The sequence below is a fragment of the Armigeres subalbatus genome, chromosome 1 (assembly GCF_024139115.2).
Source record: "Armigeres subalbatus isolate Guangzhou_Male chromosome 1, GZ_Asu_2, whole genome shotgun sequence".
NCBI lineage: Eukaryota > Metazoa > Arthropoda > Insecta > Diptera > Culicidae > Armigeres > Armigeres subalbatus.
This window is the reverse complement of record NC_085139.1, coordinates 296708-319771: the sequence shown is the minus strand read 5'-3', so window position 1 is coordinate 319771 and position 23064 is coordinate 296708. Positions and strand designations below refer to the sequence as shown.

At 39.6% G+C, this 23064-nt stretch overlaps 1 protein-coding gene across 1 annotated transcript in view; it reads left to right on the top strand.

Annotated features, from left to right (window-relative positions):
- The window catches only part of LOC134219441 (homeotic protein deformed), a 49211-nt gene extending 26614 nt beyond the window's left edge, over positions 1 to 22597 (top strand). The window contains exons 3-5 of the mRNA XM_062698173.1: positions 3636 to 3819; positions 21171 to 21535; positions 21599 to 22597. Coding sequence (XP_062554157.1) covers positions 3636 to 3819; positions 21171 to 21535; positions 21599 to 21883 — 834 coding nt within the window. The 3' untranslated portion in view covers positions 21884 to 22597. The remainder of the gene's footprint in view (positions 1 to 3635; positions 3820 to 21170; positions 21536 to 21598) is intronic.
- Positions 22598 to 23064: the final 467 nt, after the last annotated feature.

Below are 23064 nucleotides of genomic sequence, written 5' to 3'. Positions count from 1 at the left end.
AGGGAGGAAATATATAGACTGGTCATCGGATCGGACAGTCTGCACACCGTATCGAATGACAACGGCCAACGATGCATAAACTTTGCAGCCTCCCGCGGAATGGTAGTCCGAACCACCTTCTTTCCCCGCAAAAATATCTACAAGGCCACATGGAGATCACCTAACCAAGAAACGGAAAACCAAATCGACCACGTTCTAATCGACGGTAAATTCTTCTCCGACATCACGAACGTCCGCACTTACTGCAGTGCGAATATTGAATCCGACCACTACCTCGTTGCAGTATGCCTGCGCTCAAAACTCTCGACGGTGTACAACACGCGTCGAACTCAGACGCTGCCGCTTAACATTGGGCGGCTACAAAATTGTAGACTGGCCCAAGAATACGTGCAGCAGCTGGAAGTGGCACTCCCAACGGAAGAGCAGCTAGGCACAGCGTCTCTTGAGGATGGCTGGAGAGATATTCGATCCACCATTGGTAGCACCGCAACCGCTGCACTTGGCACAGTGCCCCCGGATCAGAGAAACGACTGATATGACTGCTAATGTGAGCAGTTAGTAGAAAAGAAGAAGACAGCATGGGCGAGATTGCTGCAACACCGCGCGAGTGCGAACGAGGCACAATATAAACGGGCGCGGTATAAACAAAACTCGATTTTCCGGAGGAAAAGGCGCCAGCAGGAAGATCGAGACCGTGAAGAGACGGAGCAACTGTACCGCGCTAATAACACACGAAAGTTCTATGAGAAGATGAACCGTTCACGTAAGGGCCACGTGCCACAGCTTTATAGGTGTAAGGACATAAACGGGAACCTTCTTACGAACGAGCGTGAGGTTATCCAAAGGTGGCGGCAGCACTACGAAGAACACCTGAATGGCGATGTGGCAGACGAAGATGGCGGCTCCAGATCTCCAGGAAATCCAGGAGGAGATTGGCCGGCTGAAGAACAACAAAGCCCCTGGGGTTGACCAACTACCAGGAGAGCTATTTAAACACGGGGGTGAGGCACTGGCTGAAGCGGTGCACTGGGTCATTACCAAGATTTGGGAGGAGGAAGTTTTGCCGCAGGAGTGGATGGAAGGTGTTGTGTGTCCCATGTACAAAAAGGACTATAAGCTAGATTGTAGCAACTACCGTAGGAACTATAGATTGTCCGGTAGTGCTGGCAGAAACATTGATTTCTTGCATATGGTTTGAACAATTTATTTTCGAACGGTAATACATTTTTTTGTAGATCTTGCAGCTACGAACCTTTTTTGGCAAAGTCTTTCACCATTTTTCAGATTATATGCAAACTTGTTGAGTCAAGTAATTGACCATAAGTTAAAACGGCTAGAAGCAAACATGTAAAGAAATGCGTTTTCCCACATTAATCTCCATATAAATTTAAAACGCGTTGGTTAAAGCGAGGAAGCAACCAATCGAGCCCATATTTTGCACAGTTGATTGGGGTCTCAAAACCTTGATCTCACTTGATTGGATTCTGTTTTTTATACAACTACGCCCCAGTGTATTAGGCACACTCTACGAAATAAAATAAAGGAATACTGATTCACAGTGTGAATGGTACTTAAAATACGTAAGCTATAATGCTCAGCATTTTTAGTTTCAATTTTATATTGAAAATATCTTAGACTTGGCTTATCGAAACAATAATGCGCTGGTATCAATGCACCCAGCAGAAAACTGCCAGATTTTCATCAAACAAAATCTCCTACCTTTTATCACGTTGACTCTTAGAATTTAATAGGTCGTCTTACTCGGAAATAGCATCGGCTGAAATATATTAAATCTCGCATCACCCCATCTAACTTAATAGCTACTTGATTCTTGTTCACTTTGGTTGACTTCTGAGCGATGGCCCAAAATGGAAGCGATACACCAGCCAGAAACAACTTCGACGGCAGCTCTTCGCGTTTTTCAAGAACGAATTGTCCACAATATATCTTCAAAGCACCCTATTTTATACTTTTCGATGAAACGAACACTATTTTTCCTTAGAATAATAATCATACAATTCGCTTTTCAAAACTTAAACTTTGTATACTTGCAAAATCGGTACTACAATGGCGGTAAAATGGTAGAAAAAGTTAGTTTAAATGTTCAAAATATGTAAGAATTTAAAAAAAAAAAACAAAAAAAGCGTGCTGAAATCGAGTTAAAATTCATCACTTCAAATATATGCGCTTCTACCTTCTTCGAACCGGAGTATATTATTGAGCCACATCCAACTTTTGAGAGAAGGTATTTGAAGTAGGCTGTCTGCTATTGCTAACTGAAAAATGCGAGAAAATTATCTTCTGGCACTACATTCCAACTGGAACTTGGCCTGCTTTTCAACTTGATATTCAATTAGCATTTCCTCAGTTATTTATTGAAAGCTTCGCTATGCCCGCCATTGCATGATTATGTATATTGTGTCATGTGTAGCAAGTACAATGGATACACTATGCCCAGGGTATCGAAAAACTTTCCAACCCGAAAACATCCTAGACAGGACCGAGAATCGAACTCGGCATCTCCGCATTGTCAATCCTATGCCTTTGCTCGCAAGGCTACTGGAGACCCCAAGCAAAACACTTTCAAATATAATTGAGCTGCCTCATTGTATATAATAGGGTTACTGCTCCTGGGCTTCATATCTTAGCTTCGATATTCATCCCAAGTGAGCACGCATGTTAGCAAAAGAAGTGACGAAATTGGTGCCGTATTTCTTTGTTTTGCGATGAGATATCTAGACCAACATTTAAAAAGGGCGTAATAACCAAAATTTATTCCTTCTGATTCTTCGTCTACATATAAAGCTATTTTCAAATGTTGGTCTAGATATGTTTGGTGAGATGGAAAACAGGTCTGTGGGCCCTCCTTAGCCGTGCGGTAAGACGCGCTGCTACAATGCAAGATCATGCTGAGGGTGGCTGGGTTCGATTCCCGGTGCCGGTCTAAGCAATTTTCGGATTGGAAACATAACCTGGTCATAAAAGTATCATCGTGTTAGCCTCATGATATACGAATGCAAAAATGGTAACTTGGCTTAGAAAACTCGCAGTTAGTAACTGTCAGGGCCGGATTTAGCCGGAAGGGGGCCCCGGGGCCGACGGTATGTGGGGGCCCCAAAATGTACAAAAAAGGTTGGTTTTGGTACATAAGATTTGTGGGGGCCCGGGGCCACGGCCCCCCGGCCCCCCCATAAATTCGGCCCTGGTAACTGTGGAAGTACTTAATGAACACTACCCGGTAAAAATCGTTTACTCATTAATGGGTACTTTTTCTCTGCTATCTCTTTCTCTCTGCTGAAAAATTCACCCATTTTGGAAGAATAAGTGGATTTACTCATTTAAATGAGTAGATCCACTTATTCTCCCAAAATGGGTAAATTTTTCAGCAGAGAGACAGAGATAGCAAAGAAAAAGTACCCATTAATGAGTAAACGTGTTTCTCCGTGTAAGCCGCGAGGCTCTGTCCCAGTGTAGGTATGTAATGCCAATAAGAAGAAGAAGAGATGGAAAACGGAACAGTTCCGCTATAAAAAAAATTAAGTTTTCTACTTGAAAAACTGCTATAAAAGACTGTTAATGAAAAAATATTACTCGGTAATACTCTACTTTCTAATGTGCTTTTTTCATATTTGCAGGAAGAATACCTAGATGAAGAACAAATGATGATGGATAGGTCACCTGACGAAACAGAATCCAACGATGGAGAACTGGACGAACTGGATTCCGATAATGATCTTGGTGATGATATGATGAATACCACTAGTGATGGGGAACGAATTATTTACCCGTGGATGAAAAAAATTCACGTGGCTGGTGTTGGTGAGTACTATTTATAAAATTATAGAAAAGTCATGCCACAGCGTAGGTAGTCTGTTGGCTGCCACAAAACAGCTTATCATGATTTCGGATCAATAAACCACTGTCTAAATGTGACATCAATTGCCTAACCGTAGAATAACAAATGATCAACCCCCATGAAAATTTTAAAAGAAACCTGTCGTTAAGGAGGGAAGCGTAAATAAAACATAAAATAAATTACCTCTAATTTATCACTCTCAGTAAATAACAAAGTGAAGCGTCGCGGCTCTCGGAGCAAAATCAAATGAATGAGGATGTGCTTTGATGTTTTGTGCCAGTGAAAACATGGGGAACGAATGAGAGGTTCCATAAACACCTATTGTCATATCTTCTTTGTACCGCTCAGTTTGACCTTGGATAATAGATGCAATTAATTTTCAGGACCACAACACACAAATGTGGAAGAGTGACGGACTGCAGTGGTTTATGAAAAGGTCATCAAATTTTGAATTGTCCATGAAATCGTTCTACAGTCTATGTTATCTAAGGTGTCTAAAGTTACATTATTTTTTTGACGTTGTTTTGTTGTTGTTTTAACGATGAAATAATTATAAAATATAATTTTATTTTATTCGTCCTAAAATAACACATGATTCTAATGGTGGGCCTTCCATAGCTGAGGCTTGAATGAGAATCCCGTCGGAAATACTCTGTCACCGTATTTATCATGCTTCAAAATTTAGGTGGCAAGCCTAAATAAAAATAAGTAGGATTTTTCCAGAGGTAGAAAACAAAATGATGAAGCATCAATAAAACTTTTGTAGCTTCCACGCTAGAAACTGCGTATTTCGACCCTTTCATAAATAAATTGATATCCTTCCAAAAGGAGAGACGTTATCAAAATCATCTCAACTTGGAAAGAGCTGTCAAAACTTTCCTACAGTTAAGTTCTGGAGAAGAATATAAATGAACGGCAACTTGTCATTCCTCCGCTTTCATCATATTTAAAAGTTTCTTCGCAACGTAATCACAGCTTGTCGTAGCAGTTAAATATATTTGAGTTTAGTATTTGCCTGTCCATATTGATGGTTCGTCAAAATAATGTTCTATTCCACTAGCATTTCTTTTTGCGAGTGAAGTTTGAAGGTTGAATTTCTCCATTATCAAACCAAGACACAAGCTAACCAGCAGAAGCAAATCTATCTCTGTCGAATTTACAAAAAGGGACATAAGACTAGCAAATTTTCACTGACTCATCGTTGATAATAACGAAACATATAATATGGTAGTCCAAAAAACATGGAGACGCGCCGGCAGTGCTTGTGCGAGAAGCAAAACAAGAGATACGTTGATTGAGGTGATGATCATGCGATGATTGTATCTTCAACGAGATATTGCTGCTGCCACAGGAATTAATAAAACTGAATATGTATTACCGAGTGTGGGTAGAGGAAAGTGGTAAAGTGCTATCAAATTGATTGGTGTATATGAATATGTGTATAAATAGCGTGTGTGTATATGTGTAAGAATAAATGAATGATACACAAGCTTGATATTCAACCACACTAGTAGACATAGATGTGGACACGACTAAACTCAAGCACTTGCTGAATTGAGGGCATAGTTCCAGTTGTGGTTCAAATTTGGTTCAAAATTTGTAAGATAGGGGCTGTTGCTTAACAAGAAATTGGACCCTTTCTCCCCCCGTAGCATTCTGTAATTATGATTTAATTTCTTGACTGAAATTTGAAAAGAACGTGACAGATAAAATTTATTCAATCCAGTTTTTCGTCCTACACTCAACCCAGGAATGTTATTTTTTTTTATAATTCTGTGAAAGAATCTACCAAAGTCTGTATAAGAACTGTGAATATACAAAGTTGCTCGACTCTCATTCAAAAAATATAAGCTTCAATGCAGATTAGAATGGGGCGCAGTTATATAAAAAAAAACGCAAACTTCATCCAATCAAGTGAAATCAAAGTTTTTCTGAATAGTGGGGACCTCAATCAACTGTGCAAAAGATGGGCTCGATTGGTGGGGACGCAACTGGCTTTCCACATCGCATTTTAAATTTATATGGAAATTATTTTATTATTTAATGTACTTTTTTGCTTTTCTGCTCCAAACTGCTTCAATTTATCGTCAATCACGTTACTCATTACATTAGCATATAGTCTGAAAGATGCCGTAACACTTTTCTGAAGAAGGTATGTTGCTAGAAAGTCTACAAAAAATATTATAACGCTTCGAAGATTGATTGTTCGAACCATATGGAAGACATCAATGTTTCTGCCATTACTACCGGGCAACCTATGGCTGTTTGTGGGCGAAAACCTTCTTCCTTCTTGTCCAGATTTTCAAGTTGAAAAATGATTCTGAATAGCTCCAATTAGCATCCCAGCCCTATAAGATTAATATGTAATTTAATAATTATGTTCGGCAGTGTTGGCAGAATAATATTTTTTTTGAATATGGTTAGAACAAGCAATCTTCGAAGGTTTATAACTTTTTTCTGTAGACGTTCTAGCAACATACTTCTTCACCAAAGTTTTTCGGCATCCTTCGGGTTATACTTCAACACATATGGGGGTCGTACACTGATTACGTAAGCACTTATGAGGGGAGGGGGGTCTGCCATTTTCTTACTTTCCATATAAATAAAAAACGATTTGTATGGGAAAAATCTTACATGGGGGGAGGGGAGTTGAAAAACCCAGAGAAAAAATGCTCACGTAATTAGTGTACGGCCCCATGCCACTTGGTTTACAATGCGCTGAAACCTTTAGAAGTAAAAATGCAAAAATATACATTTTCCCATACCAATTTCCATACAAACATCAAACGCGATGGGGAAAGCGAGGAAGCAACCAATCGAGCCCCAATTCTGCACAGTTTTATGGAACCCTGAATGGAATCGATGAACCATTGATTTGAAAAAAATATATCATGGTTTAAGAGGTGAGCCAGCCTAGGGCTGAAAACATCTCAAATAAAGACAAAAAAATATCATGGTTCCCCACTCTAATGCAGGTATTGTATGAAAATCTGGTCTGTATAAGGTCTTATATAAGATTTATTTGATATGTATACTTAAGAATTTAGTTTTTTCTCCCCTTTGGTACCCCCCTTCGTGCAAGACAAAATATTTTGCACCAGTTTTTCGACCGCAATAACAATTTTCATGAGAAACAATGAAGCAAGGCTTTTCACTGAGCGCAATATGACAAATTTGTGAACAGCGATAATAAAAGTGTCCATCAACAATCAAGCACGCGAAATGTTGCGTTTTGTAGGGTGAGGGATGTATTTTGGACCACCTGTACCAGGGCTCATATTTTGGACCACCTATAGGTGGTTGTTGCATATAGTTGCATTTTGTAATTTTTCTCACATGTATCTAATAACAAGGTATATTTTGATGTTATCTCAAAACCCAATTATCTTGATTGTTAATACACGCACAACCCAGCACAGAGCTTAGTAGTTGCCAAGCTACTACACGGAAGTGTACGGGATTTTCGGACTCGACCAGTGACAAGTAATGCCGACTAAACCCACCTTGGGCTCCCCCATCATTTCCCTTAGGAACTGCCTCCCAGCATTACTTCAAGGGGACAGGCAGTACTTACTGTGCTCGCTTATTCACACTCACACAGGCACTTATCCCGTGTGAGGCCCTCTTGAGTGCTCTCTCTAACACTCCCTGACGCTCGCTCTAACACACCATATGAGTCTTACTTGGGTGCTCACCCCTGACATGTAACTCTAACTTGGGTGCTAACCTTTTACGCACCATGTGAGACTAACTTGGCCACCTGATTCACGTTCTAGCACACCAATTTGAGACTTATTTAGGTGCTCACTCTGATACACCCTGTTCCTCATGCTTGTCGACTGTCGATTGCTCGGCGCGCTAGATTCTTTGCAATTTGCAGGCAATCTGAGTGGTTGCAGTCGAAACTGCGTTATCTGAGGTGAACTAGCCTAGGGCTAAAAACCTCACTAATAAAGATTTAAAAAAAGAAACTGCATTCCACTAGATACCAGCCGGTGGGTCCACCTACCTTTCGAGGAGTTATCCCATACTTTCTCTTTCATTTGACATCGCAGTCACTGGTACGCTCACGGGCTCCTTTGGTACCACGTAGCTCGAAACACTCCTCGTATTCCCGGATGACCAGCCTGACTGGCATCATGCTCGCTATCACGCAGACTGCATAGTATGATATCTTGCGACATCATCCTAGATAAAGCAGCAACAGCAGTCGAAACTCCATGCACGCATAGGCGACATGGCTGTCGTAGGTCAGCTTGTCGTCTATTATGACCTCAAGAGGCTTCAAACTCCGCTTTGATGTGATCGCGACTGCACCGACAAGAATCACTGCATGTTATTCCGACTTGCCGTTGTCGACGATAACCACCTCCGCCTTTTGTTGAGCGAGCTCCATGCCTATAGCGCTCATCCAATCTGCCACCGTGCTGATCGCGTGTGCTGCAGTCAGTCCTACCTCAGGAATTAATTCCCCGTAGACCTGCAATGAGACCAGGGTCCGGTCCAGGATGTTTTCGGGTTGGAAACTTTCTCGACACCAGACACCTCGCCAATATATCCCGGGACCGCTCAAGGAGTGGAGAGCCCCTCTAGTCTTGGCAATTACAATCCTTAGACGTTACTCCACTCGGTGTTGAATCTGTAGATTAAAAAAACACATTAATAAAGATTAAAAAAAACGTTACTCCACGGATTCACGTTGACTCCCTCGCACAGGTTGTCGAAATATGCTTTTTTCTGCTCTTAATGGCCTTGTTGAGGACCAATTTCGCAGCACGGAACACTTCACGACGGTCCGCTCTTGCCTCCTGGGTCCGGGCACGCTGCATCATTCGTCTAGCCTTAAGGCTGCCTGATCGAAGAGCTTCAATCTCTGCATTCCCCCAATATACAGGACATCTGCCATTTCTCGGCAGGGGTTTCCTCTGCATCGTGGCGTCTCATGTGCGTGATAGGACAGCTAGCAGCGCTTCGCCGCTTAGACTGTCAGTGTTGGCTGCCAGCCCAAGGGTTGGGGTGAAAACTTCGCTGTTGAAGTGATTGGTCTTCCACCTAGGGCCTGACAGGGATCCCCCGCCCTCGGATGCTGCACACCATTGTTGATCTTAAAGCGAATTGCTAAAATGTTACAATGGGTGTAACCCAGATCTACCTTCCAGTCCATATCTATGGCCAGACCAGGACTGACAAACGTTACGTCAATACACGACTCGACCCTATTCCTACAGAATGTGCTAGCTAGGAACTATTAAATAACTTCGAGTAACGCTTGACCCTTGCGATTGGTTCAGCTGCTGCCCCACTCCACTACCCAAACGTTAAAGTTTCCCGCTGTTAAGAACGGTTTCCGAACCACTAGGTCGGACGATAGCCTGTCGATAATCTGGTTGAACTGCTCTAATGGCCACCTTAGTGGAGCATAAGCAGCTACTGTAGAATACACTGCGGATTCTGACTATCGCGACTTCGTCAGCGAAGGAATACATTCTATACTATTAGAGTTACATGTAGATTACATGTAAGAGCTGGTGTTCCCCAAGACAACATCACATTTTATTGCAATCTTGAATTATTTTCGCGAAAAGTTTGCCATCATTTGCAACATATGCACAGATTGCATTAAGTAAACGGCAAGTACTTGCATTGGGTCCTCGGTCACGAGAAAATAAGAACTGGTTATGTGTTTTTGTCTACATTGAATCTAATTTTACCTCTCATCAAGGAATGAAATGCTGTATACTTCGACAACCTCAGTCACCAAATCCGCCATAGGCGGGTGTTGAACCTGGACCCTCCACACTTAGCGCATCTCGACTGCCGCGCTAACCATCTGGACTATATACCAGATGAGGAAAAAAGCGACCAAAAGCTATCATAATCCACGTTTCATGCTATGTGGATGTGGGAATCATCATTATAATGGCAAGTGAAAGGGTAACAGGGATAGCAATGAGTGATATAAGTGGAATTAGCATCATGCAAACTTGTGTCCTTTTCCGTCATCAAGCTACGTGGAATAGGGAAGATTGTGTGAGTCAAAGTTATATTGTTGTACATGATCCATAGGGGAAGGTGGGTAGACTTGATCACCCCCTGTTTTATCGAGAACTAAAGTAGTTTTGTTCTAGCGTATTTTTTAGTATAGATCCTCTAGGCAAATGATCTTTATGTGGTGAGTTATTTTTTGGATTGACAACCTTATTTATTCTGCAGGGCAGCTTGTATGTTTTGACATTCCTAAAGATTTTTTTTATTGGCCATGCAAAATTTGAATAACTTTTCATAACAATGATCAAATGCTTTCGTTTTTTCACAGCACAAAGCCATAAATGTGCTTAACGATTTGTACTGATGAAAATGTCAACATTCCATCATAGTTTTAGGATATTTGGATTTGAAGTTATTGCCTCAATATGAGGACATTTGATCCCCCATTATTCACCCATACAAAAATTCGGAGAAAAAAAATCAAAAAAATATAAATCTGTTCTCAGGCTTCTAATTTTTTGTAGATTTGACAGATTTGATAAAGGGTTGGCAGGAAAACATATTTATTGCGTAGATATCATAGAAAGGGGATCAATTCACCCCAAATTTTAAAATTGCATGTGCTGTCGAATTCAATAACAAAAATCGTTCATTTATACGCACAGCAATTCGAAAATTGCGCGTATTTTAAAGGAAAAATATTTAAAAAATCTGAGGGCACCTTCTAATTTTATCATAGCAAGTTCTTGGAGAGGGATCAATTTCCCCGATATATTTAAAAAGTAGATTTTTGACAGCACTCTAAAAAATCGATTGTGCATCAATAACAACAATAATTTGAGTAAAGTAAAGTTAAATACTATATTTCTTAGAGAGTCTGTGTGAAAATCGCGTATGTTTACTTATTTTTGGCTGTGATACATCGGAAATCAGAAAAGGGGATCAAGTCTACCCAGTCTCCCCTATACTTGTTCTTGGAGGAGCCAACGAGATTATTTTAGATGTATTGATCGAAACCAAATAAACTGACTTAATGCAATGAGCTGGATTAACAAGTTTGACATTCTCTGATCAGTTTGCATACGAGATTTGATACAAAATGCTTAATGCAAAGAATGTCACACAATTGTTTTTGGTGTACTGTTGCGCATATTGTATAACATTTTCACTTCTGACTTACCTCTTTTACCACCAGGGTGCCAACAATCTTTGTTTGCAGATGACACGGGCCTTTCAGCCAAAAGGCGAAGCCTTCGTGTCATTTGTAGTAGATTGCAAAAAAGTTTGGATATTTTCTCCCACTAACTTGCAAAAATGGAAAATTTCCCCTAATGCTTCCAAAACTCAGCTTATAATTTTCCCACATAAGAAGAGAGCTTCTTATTTGTCAGACATAATGTCACTCTGAATGGGGTTCCAATTAATTGGTCTAGCGAAGCTAAATATTTAGGACTACTGCTAGATCAAAAAATATCTTTCAAAAATCAGATTGAAGGCATTCAAGCCAAATGTAACAAATATATTAAGTGTCTATATCCACTTATAAACATAAAATCAAAACTTCGTCTCAAAAACAAATTAGGCCGTTACAAATATTTAATTAACATTTTGTCCTACTGATCTCCGAAAGGTCAAGGGGGGGGGATAATAAAACATAAATATTAAAATGAAAAAAACTAAAAAAAAACTCCTCGGATTTGTTAAAGAATGTTTTGAAAATCATCAAAATCATCCGAATTTTATTTTGTTGCCCCCTCAAAATATTATTTTTTGGCAATAAAATCCGAGGGGGAGACAAAATAGTCTTTAAATATTCGTATCGGCCTTATTGATTTACAAACACATTTTAAGACCAACCATGTTGTATGCTGTACCAATATGGACTAGTTGCTGCTATACCAGAAAGAAGGCACTTCAGAGGATTCAAAATAAAATTTTGAAAATGATTCTGAAGTTGCTTCCGTGGTATAGTACCAATGAACTTCATAAAATTTCTAATATTGAGACATTGCAACAAATGTCCAATAAAATAATTTCCAATTTTAGACAGAAATCGTTGCCATCTTCTATTGCGACGATTAGCTCTTTGTACCCTTAGTATTAATTATATTAAGTTTAGTTTAAGTTTAAAACAATGTAATTCCTACATAGTTCAATTCAACCAGAGGAAAAATACTAACTGTCAGAGGCAATTGAAATGTATTAATAATAATTAAAAGTGTATCATAGCAAATAAGGATGATAGTGTTAAGAAAACACGGAACACTTAGTCTAATAATGAATGCATGTATTAGATAATTAGCAAATAAAATCAGTCAAAAAAATGTTGCAACGCAGCGTCCACATCTTAGGAGCAGCATGCACATCTGACGCACGAGCTGAAAGTCTGAGAATTAAGCTTACATTTATTGTAGTACTTAAAAAAAGTTTGTCTCCATGCATCAGTAGCTGTAATCTGAATGAAGTAACGATAAATGATACTCCAAGTGATGAAAACTCCATCCAAGTGATAGAAACTGCAAGTGATGAAAACACAAAACACTCCGAATGAACCAGCCGGACGCTGCCGTGCAGAAAGGGAACTGAATAAAAATGCTCAGTCATCGTTAATGCATTGCTAGCATCAATTGATAAATAGCAAGTCATATTCATCAATATCGTTTGACTAGTAGCAGTTTGCACGTTGTAATGGAAATAACTCAGCTGCATGTTGATGTAAGGCAATAAAAATAGATAAGTATGCCAAGGTAACCCACTCACAATCATGAACATACTCGAACAGTGTAGTGTATATAATTGATGATACCAAATTGAACTTTTTGTATAAACCCGTACTAAAACATGTAAATTAACAAGAGTTTCTAGTCTAGTCTATAGACACTGTAGATTCCATAGACGAGCTGAGGCTAAGGCGAGTGTAGCCAAACGAACTGTCAGTTAGTGTAGCCAAACGAGCATGACGTCACAATTGCAATCTAAGCAACAGAGCGTGTGACGTCAAATCCGCGTGGTACACTGTGAAAAAAACAGAAAAACACACTAAATCGAAATGACTCAACCGTGTCTCCGCTCGTCTATGGAACCTATAGTGTCTACAGTCTAGTCTAGTTTTTTTTTATTCTTTATTAAGGAGTCTAGTCTAGTTTACACATACACAGCCAGTTCGTGAAAGAATCCTGGAAAGTGATATATTCGACTACATCTATCACTTTTCTTGTCAGTATTTGTGTTTGAAGCACATCATAAATGTAGTTCAAACATAAAAGCGGCCAGGCCTACTGTGCAGCGTTGTTTTTAAAATACCTGTGAGAATCACTGCTTAACTTGATTTCACAATTAAGCCATAGAACGGGGACATCTCGTACCAACCGCTCGGTTTACATTATTAGGTGATGGTTTTTGAATAGTTGGGAGTGACTTAGCTAAGATGGTTAATGCTCACTCCTTGGGTCCACATCGTCTTGGGATGGGACACAGTTTTTAGTCTAGTGCCCTGGTTCATACACTGATGCACAAAATATTCATATGAATTTATACAGATTACTATAAAAACAAGACGAATATTTATGTCCATCGGTGTACATATAAGCCTAGGTTCAAGCGCCATTACTCGCCCTCTGAAATAAAAGAAATAGCCAACAAACGATTAAAAACGATTATGAAACGATTGAACAAGCAAATAAAACATAAGACGATAAAAATATACCAAATTTACTTACAAAAGCTCCGTATTTTTCGCGTCTGGAATCGTTATCTCGATTACCCCCGTCAAAACACAACATATTTAAAACATAATATCCGGAAACACAGGTTTGATAAAACAAACGTAAAATTTGAAAAATTAAATATTTTTATTTCTTAATTGAAGTGAATTTTTTGACTATTTTAAACTTCTTCATATATTTTATATTAATTGTTAAATTGTTAAAAAAAATTCCGTGTAAAAACATAAAAGTAACTTCCATTGATTAGGAGTTCAAGTCATTTATGCTTTCTGGGAAGAAAAAGTCGTCTCATTGCCATTGGAATTTCAATTATGTCTATATAATCTCATAATCCCTAGTAATCTCTCTAGTTGGCTTCAACTTTACTTAGGGGATACGCGGGCATGAAAGAAAAAGCTTGTTAGGAAATCTGGTGCAGAATTACCTCTTTTGAAAAACAAAAAACAAAATTGTAGCAATATCTGCGACTAAAATCTTATATATTTCATGTAGAGGTAGAAGACTGGTGCTGGAATCACAATTCAATAGAAAAGACGATCCAGCATATCATGTCTGGATGTTTCCATAATCTTTTAGATTTTGCTCCAATAGCTTAATTGGTATGAAGTACATTTGACCGTTTTCAGTAATATTTGCATGTCACGGTTCTAGAAAATATAGCATTAAGCTTTATTGTAATAGCGCCCTAACAACAGATGTCTTTATTAACGTCAATATGTATGGCATTTTGATCTACAACAAAGAGATGAAACGGATTACTTTCAACGAATAGTTACTTGTATTGAATATAATGATTAGGACAAAAATGTTTTTGTAATGAGTATCACGATTAATGAGATTGATAATTAATATGATGGAAGTTCAGAATATGCACAACCCGATTTTTTTTTTCAAATTTTTTTTATTCAACGTTAAAATGCGCAGCAATAAAGCAAGACAAATGTGACGGAAAAAAGAAAGTTAATAAAAATATGCATTATAAAACCAAACGAAAAAGGAACCCATATATGAATTACATAATAATTTATACATTGGTGCTCTTTTTACTTAGTCAACTCTGTTATTTCTGCTTCCAAAGTTTGTTATATAAGAATAGGTAATCTGTTCAATTGGTCTACAGGTTGAACATTAAACCTTATGGCAAATTTAGAAACTCACCTTTTGTATCTCAAAATGTTGAAGTTTTACCCAATTCTATTATATGTATAAAGAAAAATAAACGTCATAGCTACCAAACAGTTCCGTCACATCGTACACAACCAAACAGTTCCGTCACATCCTGTAGTCCGCATTCAAGGAATGATATGATGGAGAAGCGCTACAGCCAACGTTGCATCCACTTCTGGTTGATGACTCCCGGTAGTCAACATCACTTTCTTTACTTCACTCTTAAATCTTGAATAACATTTTCAGCAAGCCTCTGGTATTACGTTTTATATCACTTAAGTCTTCGGGGTAATAAATAATATCACTTTGAATAACTTTCGATTTTAATTTATCGTTATTATGAATGTATTTGAGTCAAGAGGATGAAAAAATTAACAGCGGAAAAAAACACGTCATCTTGCCAGCACTGGCTACTGCGATAAAAGATATTTTAGTTACTAGATAAATATTGTCGCTTCGGTTCCCTTTGTTCTGCTGTCCGAAACATGTGTGGTAGGGGAACAGACGGCTTTGGCAGGTTTTGTTCTATTATTGGCAGGGGGGTTTTTGTCGACCGAATTTTATGAAATTTGGCCACAATATTCTTTGATATGCAAAGCATGTTTGGGCCAAATTTGAGCATAATTCGTCATAAAAAACCCCCCTGCCAATAATAGAACAAAACCTGCCAAAGCCGTCATTACCCCTACATACCTGTCAAATCGTATGGATTTTCCTTCTTTGATATTTAGCTCCCCTATCCTCGCCAGCAAAAGATGTTCCGGACAGCGACGACAGCGACAATCTTTATCTAGTAACTAAAATATCTTTTACTGCGATCGATCGTAAATTAACAAGAGTTTCTTAAGGCAAAAACTGATGCTAATGAAACATGGTGAAATTATACACCCACAACAATTTGGTGTGACATTCTTTGTATTAAGCATTTTGTATCAAATCTCGCATGCAAACTGATCAGAGAATGTCATAGGGGAACTGTTCCGATTTCCATCTCACTCAACATATCTCGTCGCTTCTTTTTGCTAACACGCGTGCTCACTAGTGAAAAAAATCACAAAAATAAGAAACAAACTAAATTCTTTTTCATTGCTTTGTTTTTGATGGGATGGAAATAGGAGCTATAGGATGAAGTGCCGAACCGTTCCCCTACTTGTCATGCCAGCTCATTGCATTAAGTTGGTTTATTTGGTTTCGATCAATACAAGTATATGAATCGTGTACAGCAATGTAACTTTAACCCACACAATCTTCCCGATCCAATTTGGCTTGATGACGGACAAGGACACAAATATGCATGGCTCTTATTCCACTCAAGATTTTTTTATATACAGGTTATCCGACTTCGTCAGTAGATGGGAATAACCAGCGCGGGGGGGAAACATACATTTTCAGTGCAAAACGTAGACAAACGAGCATAAATTCCATACAAAAATCCAAGATGGCTGAGTTGGGGATATTGACAAGTCGGATAAACTGTACATAAAAAAATCTTGATTCCACTCGTATCACTCATTGCTATCCCTGTTACCCTTTCACTTGACACATCCACATAGCATGAAACGTGGATTATGATTGCATTTGGTCACGTCTTTCCATATCTGGTAAATAGTCCAGATGGTTAGTGCGTCAGTCTAGATGTGCTAAGTGTGGAGAGTCCTAGTGCAATTCCCATCTTCGGCCGAATTCTTTTGTAAGGTAGCCATGGTTTTGTAGTATACAGCATTTCATTCCTCGATAGGGGAGCAGAGTTTGTTATGTGGATGTGAGAATTATCAATTAATCTCAAGTAGGGTTGACGGGGACAGCAATGCGTGATACAAGTGGAATTGGCACCATGCTAAAACTAATTTGTGTCCCTTTCCGTCATCAAGCTAAATGGAATCGAGAGGATTGTGTGGGTCAAAGTTATATTGCTGTACACGATACATAGGGGAACTGTTCCGTTTTCCATCTCACTGAACATATATTCATCTCATAGCAAAACAGAGAAATACAGCACCAATCTTGTTGCTTCCTTTTGCTAACATACCTTTTCATTGCTTTGTTTTTGATGGGATGGAAATGGGAGCTATGAGATGAAGTACCGAACCGTTCCCCTATACTTGTTCCAAGAGGAGCCTGGACCGACTTAATGCAATGAGCTAGCATAACAAGTATGACATTCTCTGATCGGTTTCCATGCGAGATTTGATACAAAATGCTTAATGTACTGGATGTCATAAACAATTGTTTTGGGTGTAGCTTGGCCATGAGCCTTGCGGCCTCCCACAAACCTCCTGGTTGAGCATGAGCATTATGACCGCACAATTCGTAGATGCTACTCCGTGATTGACTGAACTTGCGAAATTGTACAGAGAACACAATGAATGGGGCTTGGGATTAGCTACCCATTCTCAATGTACATGTTTCGGGAGCTCAAATATTTAAAGTCAATAACGGCGCCGACCACGTCCTTGAGGTTATACAGGAATGGAACGATTGTTAGTCCGACTCTTGTTACTACTAGAGACCGAGTATATCTCTGCATCTCCACGACTGTCTTGGGATAGGATATCGTTTTAGTTACAAAGGATAATTTATCTGGATTCACTTTGGTAAGCTATGCGATTTATGGGATGGGAAATGACACTAATACGAGTTAAAATTTAAAACATGCACGCCCGGTGGCATATGAAAACTGAGGAAACTCGCGTTTTGGACGACCGCACGGAGCGCTGCGCTCTCTACTCATTTGCTCGATGGCTACAGCAAACTATTGAAGAACGCGCTTTTTTCGGACGCGCGCGACATGCGCATGAGCCACCGAACAAAAGATAGATATTTTATTTCTTTCCTGACGACTTAAACACGCACTGCTCTTACTTGTTCGATGGCTACTCTTATTACCGGCCGCGCAATGCAGAACACAATAGTTCGGCCGATCGCGCGATCGTTCTGCTGTCCGAAACAAGAGAAATCTCGCACTGAACTCGCCTCCCACAAACCTCCTGGTTGTTCGACAAATAGGGTCGGTGTACTAATCGTCGCTATACTTAGGAATTACTATTTTTTTAAATAAATAAAAGACCTTTGGATAATTTTGATATGTCAAACGGACGGTTTCCCAGTCTGCTCCTTAGAACAAATGTGAAAACCGCATTAAAATTCGTGCCAGTCCCCGAAATTGCGTAATCCATAATAGGAACGTATGTACCAGTTGTGGCATTATTCTTAATTTTGGTTCCTATTATCCTTCAATGTCTCTATCTCTAATAACCTTCACAATCTTCATCAGGTGATTTATTACCGATATATACAACTTTTGAATCACCAGTTAGCCCTGCGAGCACACGCGTAGGTTTTCAAATTCGGAGATGGCGAGTGTAGTGTATCATTGTAGAGGAAAGTGGGGAAAGATGGTCATCCTAAGCGGTAACCCTTGTAGAATAGTCACAGGCTTTCAAATTCTGTTGATTTGTCCATGACGTTTCAGTATCTTATAAACCGATTTTAAAAAGGTGTTTTTATTATGCTTATATTTACCATATGGGGCGATATGACCACCCCCTCGGGGCAAGACGAGCAGGATTAAAAAATTAAATAAAAGTTTGCTAAATTTGTTTAGAACAGGGGACACATTTCTTGCACTGCTATGGATTATGTTTAAATGATGTTTCGCTTGAAAATGTCGTATTCCATGTTGATTTGTTGACCACTGGCACTACGACAATATCAGAATTTGTCTGAAGCTAATTTTTACCATTAAAACCATATCCGTTGGTCTAAATCATCTCTGATTCAGGCAGAGACTAGTTTGATCATTTTTGAAATGCGTTTAAGGGTTAGGCGACTCTTAATCCTGTAGGTGACCTTGTTCCTAATACAGTTGGCAATACAGTTGTGCTGGAAAATGAGTAATTTAGGCTTCAATCCTTAAATTATGTAACCACAAAATTATAAGAAAATTCGAATTTAAACTACACTTACTTACTTTTACTTATGGATCCTGGTGGTGCAAAGGGCCGACTTGAAAGATCTCCATCCTGAGCGTTGCCCGGCTATCGCTTTAACCTGTTGCCAGGTTAGATTTCGGTCGACTTCTTTTATTTCTTTATTGAGGCTTCGCCGCCATGAGCCTCTGGGTCTGCCTCTGCTGGGATGTCCCGCTGGGTTCCAGTCTAATGCTTGTTTACAGATTTCGCTTCCGCCCCTACGTAGAGTGTGGCCGACCCAGCCCCACTTCCGATCCCGAATTTCTGTTGCTATCGGCCTCTGGTGACAACGACGATGGAGCTCGTTGTTTGAGATCTAGTTGTGAGGCCACCAGGCCCGAATTATATACCGCAGGCATCTGTTAATGAACACCTGCAGCCGTTGAGTCTTCTCCACTGATACACACCATGTTTCGCTAGCGTATAACAGCACAGATTTCACGTTAGAGTTGAAAATTCGTATTTTGGTGCGTTCACTTATCTGTCTGTTTTTCCAGATATTTCTTAAACTCGCAGGCAGCCCTTGCTTTCTTGATCCGTGCGCCTATGTCGATCTTGGTACCGCCGTCTGACGCCATTTGGCTACCAAGATATTGGAAGCTTTCAACATTATCCACTGGTTGCCCGGCTACTGTGAAACTGGGAGGAGTCACCGTGTTTACATCCAACGATTTGGTTTTGTTGACGTTGACGACTAAACCTGCCGAGAAGGAGCGCTCGGCAAGGTCGTTGAGCTTACTCTGCATATCAGAGCGCCGTTGCGCGAGGAGTGCAACGTCATCAGCCAATTCGAAGTCGTTTAGGTGCTCCATGGTTATAGGCTGCCATAACAGCCCGCGGTTTGGTTCACGGTCAATCGCATCTACCAGAATCTCATCGATTACGATGAGGAACAGTAACGGTGATAGAATACATCCTTGCCTGACACCAGCTACGACCCGGATAGGGTCGGACAGGACCCCATTGTGCAGCACTCTACACGAAAAGGCCTGGTACTGTGCTTCGATGAGGCCGATGATTTTTTCAGGAACCCCCTTGCGTCTCAGGGCGCCCCACATATTCTCGTGATTGAGACGGTCGAAAGCTTTTTCGTAGTCAATGCATACCAAGTAAAGGGACTCTTGGAATTCGTTGACCTGCACCAGAATTATGCGGAGCGTGACAATGTGGTCGACACAGGATCTTCCGGCACGGAATCCGGCCTGCTGCCGCCGGAGAGTCGCATCGATCTTCTCCTGAATCCGGGCTAGGATAATTTTTCACAGAACTTTGAGAACAGTACACAGCAACATAATGCCTCGCCAGTTATCGCATACAGTCAGGTCACCCTTTTTGGGCACCTTCACTAAGATACCTTGCATCCAGTCGACCGGGAAAGTTGCGGTGTCCCAGATATTACGAAATAAACGATGCAGTAGTTGAGCGGACGTCATGGGGTCAGCTTTGAGCATCTCGGCTGATATGCGGTCGACCCCTGGGGCTTTATTCGATTTCATGCTTTGGATGGCTGTTTGAATCTCTAGCAGTGATGGAGCTTCGGTATTGACGCATGTTATACGTCGAATCCTAGGCAGATCATGCCGAGGTGGTGATGGCCTGGCTGGCACTTGAAAAAGTTGTTCGAAGTGGTCGAACCAGCGTTTCAGCTGGTCAGTTGGGTCGGTCAATAACTGATCATTCGCGTCGTTGCATTCATCTTCGCCCCGCTTAAGCGTCGTGAGATATCGTAGAGGAGGCGAATGTTCTAGCGATTTGCTGTCGCGGATCAGGTTACTCATAATAAAGAATTTATCCCATGTCAATGTTCCTCTAGGATCACACTAGCTTGTATAAAATGATAAGAAAGTTACAATCATGTGGTGAAATTGAATGGCATTGTACGAACTCGTGTTATGACATATAAGTTTTATCAAGTGCAACGACTAACAGAAGCACTATGAGCTTGGCTTAGTACGACAAGGTCCGTTCTTACGCACCCTTGATATCAGAAATTTCGTTTCGCAACGACACTTTCATTACAATGTTTCTGACGGAATAGTAATGTGCTAAACTAATTTACGAAAGTTTAATAAAAATATAATCATAAAAATAAAATTCACTGCAGAACTGTGTTTTTCAAGAAAACCCATTTTTCAAATGCAAGAAGCGCTCCCAACATTTTCACGAAAAAATACTATAAAAGATTGTTTCCAGACGACGAGATAAGGCAGTTGTGTCAGATGCTTTTCATGTCAATCAAGCAGAGCTTTATTTGTCACTCCAGAGAAAAAACACATTGCACTCAGTGCGCAGTATTTGATTGCCTACCTACCTATTTCTATTTCTTTAGGACCTATGATAGACGAATTCGCTCGTCAAATCTTATATCACGTCAAGTGAATCGCACAAAAAGTGCTAATATCAATTCTCTTGAGTATGCAGACAGCAACATCATTTATATTCATCTTCCTTTCTTTCTTTCAGCAAATGGCTCATACCAACCAGGCATGGAACCGAAACGCCAACGTACAGCCTATACCAGACATCAAATTTTAGAACTAGAGAAGGAGTTCCATTACAACCGCTATCTCACGCGCCGACGGAGGATAGAAATAGCCCACACATTGGTACTGTCAGAGCGACAGATTAAAATATGGTTTCAAAATCGTCGGATGAAGTGGAAAAAAGATAACAAACTACCCAATACGAAAAACGTAAGAAAGAAAAGCGGCGATCAAGGTAAAAACAACGCCGCATCCAACGCGACATGCGGTCCAGGGAAAAAGGGTCGCAAAACAAGCTCGTCAAGTTTATCAAACGCGAAGAAGCAAATGAGTCTTCAAAGTGAAGTAAGTATGTCTGTATGCATCGATGGCAAATAAAATACCTCACAATGATTTCCAATCAAACAGTGTCTTCGTACTGAGAGCCTTGAAAGCATGACGGACATTCATAACTCATTGAATGGAAGTAATCTGGGCTCAGTTCCTTACATTTCTGCATCGGACGTAACCGGTGTGCTGCCTGCGAATTCCAACAACAATAATATCAACCAAGAGTCGTCGTCTCATGGTCAACAACATCAACAGCCAGCAGCACCACCTATAATGAATAGCTCGGCTACTTCTAATAATGTAAATAGCACTGTGGCCCATTCCGTTAGTATTAAGCACGACTACGATCTCACTACCCTTTAGAAGACTTTGCACTCTAGTTTATGGCTTTTATCCACCGAAAGTAGACGAAGAAAACTCAAAAGTGTAATTTAACTTTATTGATTTAATTAAATTCTAAATCCAAAATTATTGTTCGTTAGAACATTTGTAAAATATTGACATTACGACTTTGGGTCATATTGTCACTACCATGAGTCAATCCATTGAAAATGTATCGTCATATGAAAATGACTTACATAAGTGGGTAAACCATGCTTGTGGAGCCAGTGTGTATGATGAAGTTGCATTTGATTTGAAAATAACAAATGGCATATAAGTTCAAATGAGTTTGGTTGTAACAAATAAATAACTAATAAATGGTCATAGTAAAACCAACATAATAAAGACACATATTTTTAATTGAATTTAATATTTATTGATCTATCAGATGCCATTTCAATGTAAGTATAATTAATAATGAATTCGGATGAAACAGTGATTTAGAGTTAAGATGCAAACAATGTAAACACCTGTACAAAACGTAGAATATAATATTTGTAAGTTAATATTTTGTATCCCACAATGTCACCAACACAGATTTTTGTGCCATTGTATTCATTTGTATTTTCATACAACTGATTTTATTTGCCATGTTTGACATATTATACGCTAGAACCGAAAAAACAGATTGTGTGTAAAATAAAAAATACAACGTAGATGTAAGCATATTAAAATAAAAATACAAGATTTTTATTAGATTTGTTCTCTCAATGCCGTATAAATTATCACTATTCATTGAGGTTGTCGTTCATAGTTTGTGTACTCTTTTTTTTTCTATAACACGAAATTCGTCTTTTTTTTATTTTGTTTATTTTATTCCAATACCATTATATTTATTACCTATCTACATTCTCTCTATTTCACTCGATTTCACGCGAATCAATGATCATTTATTGTACATACCTATGTAAGTAAAATATAGTCCCGTCAGTCTTCATGAAAAATTTGTGTTTCCCGTTTCCCGTATTTGTAGTGGTGTTAGCAAACGGATACAACAGCGTTCGACATTGGCGACAATTCTGTCGGCTTTGAAGTAAGATCATAAAACAGATGCAAAGTCACTTTCTCAGAAAAGGATTAGCTTCTGAATTTTACTCATAAACAAATAAAGGGTAATGCACAGCAGGAGATGGTCAGTTTTATGTATGGTTAAGATCTGTACG